The 12,059-nt window shown below is 62.3% G+C and overlaps 1 protein-coding gene across 2 annotated transcripts in view; it reads left to right on the top strand.

Moving 5' to 3' along the window:
* Nucleotides 1-6,438, top strand: part of LOC111153445 (solute carrier family 9 member A3) — a 40,063-nt gene extending 33,625 nt beyond the window's left edge. The window contains exons 8-16 of one of the 2 annotated variants that reach the window (XM_022512465.1): nt 329-391; nt 472-542; nt 1,650-1,779; nt 3,749-3,864; nt 4,451-4,580; nt 4,800-4,976; nt 5,216-5,288; nt 5,728-5,841; nt 6,191-6,438. In XM_022512465.1, coding sequence (XP_022368173.1) covers nt 329-391; nt 472-542; nt 1,650-1,779; nt 3,749-3,864; nt 4,451-4,580; nt 4,800-4,976; nt 5,216-5,288; nt 5,728-5,841; nt 6,191-6,438 — 1,122 coding nt within the window. Of the gene's footprint in view, nt 1-301; nt 392-471; nt 543-1,649; nt 1,780-3,748; nt 3,865-4,450; nt 4,581-4,799; nt 4,977-5,215; nt 5,289-5,727; nt 5,842-6,190 lie in introns of both variants that reach the window. The other variant, XM_022512464.1, reaches the window with a different exon arrangement.
* The last annotated feature ends 5,621 nt before the right edge of the window (nt 6,439-12,059 follow it).

Genomic DNA, 12,059 nt, shown 5'->3' with positions numbered 1-12,059 from the left:
GTTTTCATGTGGCCCCACAGGGGATGCAGCACGATTTGGTCTAAAAATGTCCTTCCTGTGCTGCCCTGGCTGACGAAGCCCCAGTTAATATTTCGTGGACCAGACGCGCACAGGGGTGTGTCCCACTTCCCCCCTTGCTCTTGGACAATCTAAGGGAGCCGACTGGGGGCCCTCTGAGCAGAGTCAGGTCCGTGAGCACCGGCAGGTGTCTGTGGACTCACATTCTGGACTTCCCTCTGTGGGCTGGGTGGGCCCCCGGGTTGGAGCCTGCCTGCCTACAGGGCCGACCCCCATCTTCCAGGGCCTGACCATCAAGCCCCTGGTGCAGTGGCTGAAGGTGAAGAGGAGCGAACATCGGGAGCCCAAACTCAACGAGAAGCTGCACGGCCGGGTAGTGGGCCAGGGGTGGGTGGGGGCGGGGCACCTGTGTCCCTCCCAGGGATGCTCACCCGCTTCTCTCTCCTGCGGAAGGCTTTCGACCACATCCTCTCAGCCATCGAGGACATATCGGGGCAAATCGGACACAACTACCTCCGTGATAAGTACGTGGCCGCAGGTGCCCCTGGCTGGGCTGAAATGGGGACATTTGGAGGCGTGTCTCGCCACTGTCAGCTTCCCTCCCTCTGCCTTTCATGGGAGGACCACAGGGTAGAAAGAGCCGCTGATCTTCCCCGTAAAGCAGCCTCGCAGAGCGCTCGCTAACTGAAGAACTCTGCCTTCAGCAGGAGCCAGGAAGTCGCTTGCCTAACTGCCCGAGACTCCCACCCCTCGGGATTCCTGTTCCCCCTGAACTCCCTCCTTCCCTGGGACTGCCCCTCCCCTGGTCCCCCTACTGCCCCTGGAATCTCTCTTCCTGGACACTCTCCTCTATGAGACCCCCTCCCTCTGGACCCCGTCCTTCCTCTGGGACCCCTCCTCTCCCAGGACCCCCCTGGGGACCCTCTGCCTCTGGGACCCCTCTCCCTCAAGAGCCGGTCATCCTGGAGCCCCTCCTTTCCCTGGGGCGCCCCTCCCCTCAGGACTCCCCCAGGCTCCTCCTCCCAGTGGATCCCTCTCTTCCCCCTTCCCCACCCCCTCTTCTGACCCACAGGACCGGCCGTATCATAACTGGGTTGGATGTAAAGCCTCCTTCCCACCAGCCTGGGTCTCTCCTAGTGTGGGGGCTCAGGGCTTCCTCCTCCCCCAGCCCATGCCTCTGCAGGCAAAACGTGTGCCCCCTTCTCTGTAGCCAGGCCCCCAGGGCCCTGCCCTCACCCAGCCTCGGCCTTTCCAGAAGGCCAGGTAATCAGTTGGAAAGCTTAGCAACGTTGTATTAAATGAGAAAACAGAATCCAGAATTGGACGTACATTCTCGTGGCACATGCCTTCAGACAGGAAGGGAGGACCAGAGCACAGATGGAGAAATAACACCCCTGAGGGTTATTCCTTTTATTTTAAAAGTCACCTTTGTGAGTTTACTTGTTACAGTAAGTGAAAATCAGGGTTGGGGGGGGTTGTCTCCTGTGTCTCAGTCCCTGGGAGACCATGTCCCTGCGAGTCTAGACAGTGGGAGGGGCACGCCCTCCACATGCCGCCAGGGTCCTCGTCCTTCCTGGGGCCTTGCCCACAGCCAGTCCACGTGCTGACATCGTGTTGGTTTGCCCCCCCAGGTGGTCCAACTTTGATAGGAAATTCCTCAGCAAAATCCTCATGAGACGGTCGGCACAGAAGTCTCGAGATCGGATCCTGAATGTTTTCCACGAGCTCAACTTGAAAGACGCTATCAGCTACGTGGCTGAGGTACCGGAACATTCCGTCTGCTCTCCTGTCGGAGTCGCTGGCTGAGGCAACACCCCGCCGTGGGGTGTGGACAGCCGCTGGGGTCTGGGGCAGCGGGCCAGGGAGGGAAGGCCCTGCACCCCGAGGCCCAGGCAGGAGCGCGCTGGGACTGCCAAAGTTCACCACGTGAAGCTCCTGGGTCCTCCAGCACCCGAGGACGGCCGTGGGAGCTGAGGCACAGGAGGCCTCCCCGCGGCCCTCGGGACGCTCGTGGTCTAGTGGGTCTGAGACGGAGAGCAAGCAGGGCGTGCGGAGTCGAGCCCCTCGTGTAGGCGCACGCGTTCACGCACGTCCACGCACGCACAGCCACGGACACAGAGAAAGCAGGAAGGAGGTCGTGCATCCTGTGGGGTCACAGGGGCCGCACCTGCGAACAGGCTGTGGTTCTAAGGCCCCTGCAGGTGAGCACGGACAGAACACCTGCCTCCTGTAGGTAAACGAATCCACCTCACGTGTTCGGGGCTGAGGGGCCAGAGGGGTCTCCCCACTAAGCAGCAGCCGGCGCCTGCAGCATGGGGTCAGGGAGGGGCTCGGGGAGCCTGCGGCCGATGAGGACCAGCCTGCCCCGCGGGCCGCACGGTGACGCTCCGGACCTCACTCTCTCGGAGGCTGCACCAGCCCACAGCCACTCAGTCCGGACTGGGGAGGTGTCCTAGCAGGTGTCAGGACTCCTCCTGGGACACTCAGTCCAGCTGGCCCCTCCCCAGGGGCCACACGCCTCCAGGCAGTGCACACGTGTGACAGTGACCTGCCCTTTGCCTTGATCAGCCGGGTGCCTTTGCCCCATATGTATGCCCTGGGCCCCGAGGTCACCTGGCGCCTCACCAGCCTGGGCCTACTCAGCCTGGGGAGCTAGGGATTTGCACGGCCATCCCAGCAAACCTCACGGACCTCATCCAGGGGCACAGCCAGGGCCCTGGAAGCATCTGTTCCTTCAAAGGGGAGCGTGAGTCCTGTCTCCAGTGGGCTTGTCCACACCAAACGTACAGCCTGATGCCCCAACACAACCAGAGGTCCCTCCAAGACAGACGGACGCAGGGGAAGGGGCCTCTGTACCATCGGCCAAGCTAATGTCAGCGTGCTCCCCCTGGAGCCCCAGCCCACAAGCCCCAGGCACTGGGAGGGACGAGGTCCTCTGCTGTCTGCACCTCTGGCCCTGGGCTGGGCGGTGCTGTGCTCAGATCTCTGCCCTTTGGCTCTGCAGAGGCTTCTGTGTCCTCTGAGCCTGGATGGACAGGCAGGGGGGCTGTCCTGCCAGTGCGCACAGTGACGTCCCCTTCTGCTGGCGAGCCCTGTCTCTTGTGGGCGCCCAGATGCCCCTCCCCCACGTGAGAGATGCAGGCTGCGGGCAGTGTTCCCATCGCGCAGCACACTGACTGCCCCCCTCCAACGACACGGGCTCCTTCCTACTCAGGACTGGCTCTGCCTACAGCCAGGATGGCATGTGCTCCTGGGCTGGACCTCTGGGCCTCCTGCCCTGCCACATCAGGCCCTGACCCTGGTGCCCTCCCAGCCCCACGCCCACCCCTGAGGATTCCCTGCTCTCTTCCAGTGGCCCCTTTGGCCCCATACTCCCACCCAAGGAGAGTGGCTGTTTTCAACTTTCGTTCACGTTGGGCTTGGCTCTATGTAACCTTAGTCTCATTCAGTTCTGGACAGAGGCCTGGGGGTTCCCCTCTCAGGGCAGCCGGGTGGGAGTCCCCATTGGGGACAGGGGATACCTCCCCAGTCTGGGGGGAGCGGCAATGTTTCCCGATGCCCTATGCCTACTGAGGGTCTGGGATGAATGACCCATGGTCCTGTCTTCATTTTCCCCTTCCACCCACCAGCTGCCAACTCAGCATGGCCTTACCAGCTCTCCAAGGGCCGGCGGTCGCCCAGCATCAAGGCACTCCACGGTGCGGGCTGATCAGCTCTATCCTCCCCACAGGGAGAGCGCCGTGGGTCCCTGGCCTTCATCCGTTCCCCCAGCACCGACAACATGGTCAACGTGGACTTCAGCACACCGCGGCCCTCAACCGTGGAGGCCTCTGTCTCCTACCTCCTGTACGTGCTGCCGTTCCCCTGGGGTTCTGCCAGAAGAGCCCCCCCCCCACACCGGCCTGGCCGCTTCCGCCATGACCCGGGAGGCTGCTCTGGGCAGGGGTCTCACCTGACCCGCACATCCCAGGCCCTCCCGGTCATAGGCAGCAGGGCCCCTGTGGACAGTCAGTAGCCTGTGGGCCTCTGGGGGCCCCTGAGAGTCATAAGTGGGTGGAGTCGAGGCCCCGGACTGGACCCCAGGATCTAGGTGTTTCCTGCTACAAACACACCTGTAGGAAATGTCAGCATCAGCCTGATGGGAGACAGAGAGGAGAGGGTGCTGGCAGGACCAGACAGAGATCTGGGGCCGAGGCCTCAACCCGGCCACGCCTCCCTCTGCGGGGCCCAGGCCATGGGCCTCCTGCTCTGTCATGCTGCACAGTGGGGGCTGGGCCAGCTGGGGGAAGCGTGCGGAGGGCAGGGGGCACTGGGTATGTGTGGGGCAGGCTCCCGCGGGGTCAGTCCCAGGACCAGCCTCCTAGGGTTGGTGGCGCCCAGGCTCAGGGGTCAAGGGCAGGGCCGGTGGGCGATCACGGCGGCCCCCATGCAGGAGGGAGAACGTGAGTGCGGTGTGCCTGGACATGCAGTCGCTGGAACAGAGGAGGAGGAGCATCCGTGACACGGAGGACATGGTCGCACACCACACCCTGCAGCAGTACCTGTACAAGCCTCGGCAGGAGGTGGGTGCACGGGGTGGGGGGGGGGGTACAGAGTCTGGGCCCTCCTCCTCCGGGACGGCCTCAAGGGCTGGCAGGAGGCGGGGGCTCAGCCTCGCCACCGGGTGCCTGGGTGCTCTCGCCCCTGCGTCCATCTGGCTGGGGACGCTAGTGGGGCCATGAGGCTGGGAGCGGCCTGTGCGAGGTGCCCCTACTGTGACCGTCCGGCGGCCTCTCCCCCAGTACAAGCATCTCTACAGTCGGCACGAGCTGACCCCAAACGAAGATGAGAAGCAGGACAAGGAGATCTTCCATAGGACCATGCGGAAGCGCCTGGAGTCCTTCAAGTCCGCCAAGCTGGGCATCAACCCGAACAAGAAGGCGGCAAAGCTCTACAAGAGGGAGCGCGCCCAGAAACGGGTGAGGGCAGGGGGCACGTGGCTGTTGGCAGAGGGACTTGGGGTGCCCTGGGGCTTGGGGTCACCCCAGGGCACCCCCAGGGACAGGCCCGGTGGGCGCTCTGCACTGGAACCACTCACAGGGCAGGACGGGCCCCGGAGGGCTCCAGGCAGCGCAGCAGGGGCTCGTCTGGGACCGGCTGGGGCGGTCGGGGTCTGGGTGTCGCTGTGCCCCTTTAACAGTTTCCTTTTGTTTCTCAGAGAAACAGCAGCATTCCCAATGGGAAACTGCCCCTGGAGAGCCCCATGAACAATTTCACCATTAAGGAGAAAGGTACTGGGGGGAGCACAGTGGAGTGCTCACCAGCAGGGCCCAGAGACACAGGCGATGGGGCAGGAGGGGCCCAGAGTGCTGTCCTGCCAGAGACCCTTCCCCCTGGCAGCCAGGACCCTCCACGGGGTCCTCCGGTCCCACCCTGGGCTGGGGGCTGCTGCAGGAGGAGCGGGGACTGCAGGGCTGGACACGCACCCTGGCTCCCGTGTCGGGGGGGAAGACCAGCCGCGGCAGCTTCACTCTGCCCGCCCTGTGCTGACATGGCCGTCCGGGCACTGCCACCAGCAAGCGGCCCAGAAGAGCATAGGGAGCACTGTGTGTGTGATGACATTGTGGCCTGGTGACAGCCCTCGGGGTGCTCTGCGAGGTAGTCAGGGGCACGACACTGGTGGCTGTGTGCCCAGTCCCCTTCCCTCATGCTGCCCTCCCTTGCCACCAGATTTGGAACTTTCAGACCCCGAGGAGGCCCCGGACTATGGTGCTGAAATGGGTGGGGGGATCGAGTTCCTGGCAAACATCACACAAGACACCACGGCCACAGACTCCCCATCAGGTGAGGGGTGGGGTCAGCCCTCCCTGGGCCGCAGATGTGAGCATGGTCATTGGTCGCTGACGGGCACCACGGGACCTGGGAGGCCTAGCGCTGGGTCCATGTGGGTGTGAGTTCTGGGGGGGCGGGGCGCAGGGTCTCTGCTCCAGAGAAGGGAGCAGTTGAGTGTCCTGCCTGCTGCGCAGAGAGAGACAGAATGGGGTGCAAGGCCTGGAACCCCAGAGACCTTCCAGGTGACCTTCCGGGTGTCGGGGGCAGGACCAGCTGACGTCGGACACCGAGGGCAGCGCCCTCCCTCCCTGCCGTCCCAGGTTCAGCTGGGAATCTGATCAGCCGCTGCCCTTTCTCCTAGGAATTGACAACCCCGTGTTCTCCCCGGATGAGGACCTGAGCATCCTCTCCAGGGTGCCACCCTGGCTGTCCCCTGGGGAGACGGTGGTGCCCTCCCAGAGGGCGCGTGTGCAGATCCCCTGCTCTCCAGGCAACTTCCGCCGCCTGGCGCCCTTCCGCCTCAGCAGCAAGTCCGTGGACTCCTTTCTGCAGGCTGATGGCCCCGAGGAGCAGCCCCACACGACCCTCCCTGAGTCCACGCACATGTAACTCCTGACCCCGCCCACCCACCTGACACCTGCTCTCTCCTCAGCTCCTCCCCTAGCCAGCTGCCTCTCTGGCTCTGGACCTGAACTTCTGCAGACTCTCTCCAGCAACTCTTACTCCTTCTCAGCCTCTTTTCCAGCTGCACATTCCCTAGGACGTCGGTCTGAGTTGCAGCCTGTCCCTGAGATGTTGGGACCCAGAGCTGTTTGAGGATCTCTTTAGCCCCTGTGCTAAGCCCGTGAATCTAAGTCTTGAGCTCAGAGGGAACTGAGCACAGGGCTGGGTGGGGGCTGCATGGGAAGGGGAACAACTGTTTCTGTCCCTAAAAGCCCTGGGGCTTTGTGAAAAGTCCATGTGACAGAAGTGAGTCCAGAAGAGCAACAGGTTCCTTTCAACCTCATACAGAGAGGAGCTCAGAGCAAGGGTACAGGGAAGTGGAGGGCAGGCCAGTAGCCAGCCCAGCAGGCCAGCACCTCTCTCAGGAGAGAAGTCAGGGGTTGGGGATGGGGGTGAGGGGGTAAGGCAGGGGTAGAGGCAGGGGGTAGTGAGGGGCAAGGCAGGGTTAGGAGGTACGGGGGAGGCACCTGTTCAGCAGGGGCTTCCAGGCCTTCTTGCTGGGTCCCTAGAAGCTGCTGTCCCCACTTTACCTTCCGTAGGGAAGAGGGTTCACACCTTTGTGCAAGGTTTTGGGTTCATTTCACATTTCCTTTGGGTGTTTGTGTGCACTTGGGAGGAAACAGGAAGCAGACCTTCCCCCCCAGCCCAGAAGGGGCTCTCACAAAAGCACTTTCCCATGCATTTCAACCGGAGCAGGACCTCCTTGTTCTTCTCTCCTGTGGTTGCTTGGAGAGGGTGTCCACCAGTCCGGCTCAGGAGAGGCGGTCCAGGCCTGCAGGGTGGGCTGCCTGGGGCGGCATTCTCTTTATGCATGAAGCCGACTTTCTCGGGATGTTCCAGGGACTAAAAGAGAGTTTGTGGGAAACACCTGTGGGCGGGGCTTCTGTCTGGTGCTTCCGCTGCTCCTCTGCCTCTTCCTGGCTTCTGCCTCTGAACCCCCTAACCTACTCTTCCTTGAACCTCCTTGAACCTCGAACCGCTCTCTTCTTTGAACCCTGCTTGTCCTAGAGCGGGGCACTGTGAGTCTGGAGAGGCCCTGTGGCCATGACCATTCCTGCGCAGGGGGGCTGTATCCCGCGGGCCTGACACGGAGCAGCAGCCTGTGGTAGGGGAGCCCGTCGCGGGGGGTGGGGGGGCTGCAGAGGCAGGTCTTCAGCCGACCCTGTCACTGTGGACCTTGCTGGCCACACGGCCAGGGCATGGCCTCTGAGTGTCTCGCAGCATTCCAGGTAGTGGGGGCGGGGCGCAGGCTGGGTGTGTTGGGCCCCCTCCAGGCTGCGCGACCGCCCTGGAAGATTAGCGGGAAGGTTCCAGGGCCTGGACTGTCCCTGTGAGTCCTGTACCTGCGCAGGGGCGGTGGTGGTCTCCAGAGGCGGGGCCGCCAGCAGTCACCTGGGAAGGCCGGTGATGCCCCCGGCCCGCAGGCCTGCTCCGGCTTTTGGCCAACCCAGGAAGTCATGACCTCCGTGCGGTTTGTGCGGAAGGCCTGACAGTCCGGCTCGGCCCGGGAGCCTCACCAGCGCCGCCGCCTGGGTCTCCCCTGCACCCCGGGCCCCCCGCCAGGTGCCCTCTGCGCTCACGCCGTCCTCTCCCGCAGGTGACACGGGCTCCGACGTGCCGCTGACCGGACGCTCGTCCCCTCCCGCCGCCGAGAAGCCCCCGCTCCCCGCGCGGTCCCCGCGCCCGCGCGCCCTGAGCCCGGCCCCGCCCGCCCTGAGCCCGGCCCCGCCCGCCGAGGCCCCGCCCACCGGCGCCCTGCCCACCCCCCGCCCGACCGCGAGCCCGGCGCCGGGCCGGAGCGCCGCGGGCTCCCGGGCGCGCATGCGCGGTCGGCGGCGGCGCGCCGCGTGCACAGCCGTCGCTCCTTCCAGCGGCCCCGCGCGCGCCGCCGCCCCGCGCTACTGAAGCTCGCGTCCCTGCAGCCCTCGTGCCACGCGCCACCGCACGCGCTGGAGCAGGAGGAGACGCCGCTGTGACGCCCTGGCCCCGGGGTCTCCCCCGGCCGGGGTCTAGGTGCGGGTTTAGAATCCGTCCCGGGGGACCGCGTGTGCCACCGGGCCTGACCCTCGGAATTCCCAGGAGCCACCTGCAGAGAGGCCCCTGTGGGCGACGGAGGGGACCGTGGCAGAGCCTCTTCCGGCTGCCGCGCGGTCTGGGCCTGTGCCTTTGCCCGGACACTCGGCCGTGGGTCGCACTGGGCGCCTGCCCCGGTTTTGAACCCAGCCGGCCCTTGTGTGTTACTGTCAGCCCTGATTTAGCCTCAGGAAGGGCCCTGGGTCCCCAGAAGTGGGCTCCGTGTTCGAGGTCTTGCCGTTTCGTGTCCACGCTCTCATCTGCACTGCCAGGGACACGGAGACCGGGTGCCCGCCCAGGATTCCTGGCTCTCACCCCCAGGGAGGCAGGAGCCCAGGTTCCAGGAGCAATGTGCGGCCGAGGGGCCGGCCCTGTGTGCTGTCCTAGCGTACACTTTCCGGTTCTCTGAACTACCTGTCACCTTAGGGACACCTTAGGTACAACTGCAGACACGTTTGTCCTTTTTGTGTTGTAACTTCCAGAGCTCAGCACGGGCCTGACTCTGGCCCAGGCATCAGTGTGGCAGCCCCTGGGTTCCAGGTGTTACCCCACGCCCAAACACCTGGTCTCTGGCCTTAGTTGTCCCACCTGCTGCTAGGAGATGGCCCGGCCGTCCGAAGGTTGCACTGGCCACGTGGGCAGGTCTACACAGCTCCAGCTGAATGCAGGGGGCCTTCACATAGCAAGCAGCTTACTGGGGCCAGGGGCAGGTGGGGCGGGGACCTGCTGTTTCATGGAGAGCCAAGGGACTTGGAGCAGGGCTCAGACCTTCATAGGACCTCTGGGCCTACCCTGAGAATGCTGTAACACAGACCCCTTCTCAACCCCTCCAGGGTCTCAGGGACATGGCCTTGGGCAGAGCTGCACCCTCCCCCCGACCCCCGATCCTCTGGAGGGAGACCACTGTCTGGCTGTCCTGTGGGGGAAGCAGATGAGAGGGTGCGGTGAGGTGGCTGCCACAGTGATCCAGGAGAGGCCCTCATCCGTCCTCGCCTGTTGCTCAGACAGGGTTTTGTGGGAGGAAGAGGTAGTAAAGATCAGAGGGATGAGGGCCTTCAGACGGACACTCCTAGAAGCTCTTCTAAAGAAGCCCAGCTCAGCCCTGCTCAGGAGAGAGAGTGCTGCGCTGTGACCGAGTTCTGTTGATGCAAATTGTCACAGCCATCACGGGCGAGGCCTGATAGCACTCCAGTGTTTTCATAGTGCACACTGAGACCCTGGCGAGAAAGTGTGCGATCTGCTGTTCATACCTTTGCTGTTGAGAAATACAAGGGACAGTCACTGGGGCATCCGCTCAGCAGCACAAAGCTCTTGACCCTGAGAGCAGATCTGCCCATCGCCTAAGTCACACACACAGGTGGGGAGGGGGCGGGTTTCGTAGTTCTTCCCCACACTGTGCAACCATTCTGACCCACTCCGTGAGCACAGAATCCAGCCATTATCGGGGCCACAAAACCTGCCGGTTAGTGACCCGACAGACTGCCCCCAGGCCAGCCTGGTCACCAAGCCACAGCATCCAAGCACACCTCCAGGAAGGCGTCCACTGCAGCCAGGTTGGGCTACGGCCCGCCGCCTAGGGCGCCCAAGAAGAGTCCGCAGCCCAGCCGGTGCGGCATCTCGCTGCCTTAACCACTCACCTGGATCGCTGGACCTGGACCCCACGCCCCACCGCAGAGCTAGAGGCTGAGCCAGGGAGAGCGGCTCACAGGCACGTCCTTCAACCCCAGAAAGAGTAAACCGGGAGTCTTGAGGCTCAGCTCTCAGCCGGTGTTTTCGGTCCTGGATGGGCCCAGGGCCGAGTGCAGCCCTAAAGGAGCTGCAGTTCCAGGTGGGAAAGCTCCCAGCAGAGCCCCACATGCCAGTGCTCTTGAGAGAGCTGTGGTGTTTCCTCCGTGGACAGTCTTACACAGGCTTGTGCTGTGGATACACTTCATAAACGAGAATCCTAGCTATTCTTGTCATTGTAAAACAGAATGTAAACAAAGTCTCATGAATGTATTTCCTTAGGAAAACTGTTGTAAAACTTTTTATTATAAAAGAATTCCTATTTATTTAATGCTGAATTTTGGCCTACTTTCTGGTAGACTGTAAAGAACACAAAGATAGGAGTTGCTCTTTCACTTCTGTGTTTTCTTGAGAATGATTTTGTTACAGTGCTTATATACTGTGTACTAGTGAGTCATCTTCTGTCGTGAAAGGAGATTTAAAGAATTTCATTGGAACTTGAAATGTTAAGTTAGGAGTGGTGTAAATTGCATATGTTAATTCTGTGAATGTAATCTTCGTCAAATTTTGTGTAATTGTGATCACAGAACAATGTGCCTTACAGCTTGGGCATGCTGGGCAGGGGCCCCGCCGCAGACCCTGTCACACCCTGTCACACCCGCATGATCTGGTCTATTAAAGATATTTTAAGGCGGAGCGCCTGGGTGGGTCAGTGGGTTAAAGCCTCTGCCTTCAGCTTGGGTCCTGGTCTCAGGGTCCTGGGATTGAGCCCACAACAGGCTCTCTGCTCAGCGGGGAGCCTGCTTCCCCCCACCCCCACTCTGCCTGCCTCTCTGCCTACTTGTGATCTCTGTCAAATAAACAAATAAAAAAATCTTAAAAAAAAAAGTGTTTCAGGGCACTTTGGGTGGTAACTGTGAGCAATCACATCAGGAGAATGTAAGACGCAGTCTGCTGTAGGTGAACCGTGCTCTGGCTCTAAACTTAACATTGACATCTGTGTGCGCACACATGTGTCCGAGGCAGCCCCTTCGGGTGGTGCAGGGAGATTGTGGGGACACGACTGCTGGTGCATCCTGGGGCCTGAGACCTGGATCTTCCCAGGCACAGACAGGTGGGCACCTGTGCTCCCTCACTTACTCAGACTCATCACTGCACACAGCAAACAGGTGCCCAGAAAGGGCAGAGCAGCACCCACCCGGCCAAAGCGGGAGGAGGAAGAGGCCAGACACCTAAGGGGGTGGGGCGCAGCGCTGAAAAGAGATGCGCAAGGACAGTCTGAAGGCCAAGATGAGACTGACAGAGGAGGCAGAACTGCATCTGCCCCCAAATGTCCAGGTGAATCCTGTCCCCCTGAGGTGGATCCCACTCCCAGGTGAATCCCGTCCCCTCCGAGGTAGATCCCACTCCCAGCAGAATCTCATCCCCCTGAGGTAGATCCCACCCCCAGGTGAATCTGTCCCCCCTAAGGCAGATCCCCCCCCCTAGGTGAATCTCGTCCACCCAGGATGGATCCTGCCCCCCAAGATCCTTGAGTTCTTGTGTCACAGGCACATTTTCTTTTTAGAGAGGGCACAAGCCCACGGGGTGGGGAAGGGGTGGAGGGAGGGAGAGAATCCCAAGCCAACACCCTGCTGGGTGCATCTCTGGGCTCCACTGCCTGTAGGCCCTGGCCGCTCACCACACCCCCGAGCAAGAACATCTTCACA

The sequence above is a fragment of the Enhydra lutris genome, unplaced genomic scaffold, assembly GCF_002288905.1.
Source record: "Enhydra lutris kenyoni isolate GAN:26980312 unplaced genomic scaffold, ASM228890v2 scaffoldscaffold32, whole genome shotgun sequence".
Taxonomy (NCBI): Eukaryota; Metazoa; Chordata; class Mammalia; order Carnivora; family Mustelidae; genus Enhydra; species Enhydra lutris.
The sequence above is the reverse complement of the archived record's forward strand: the minus strand, read 5'-3'. Positions and strand labels throughout refer to the sequence as shown.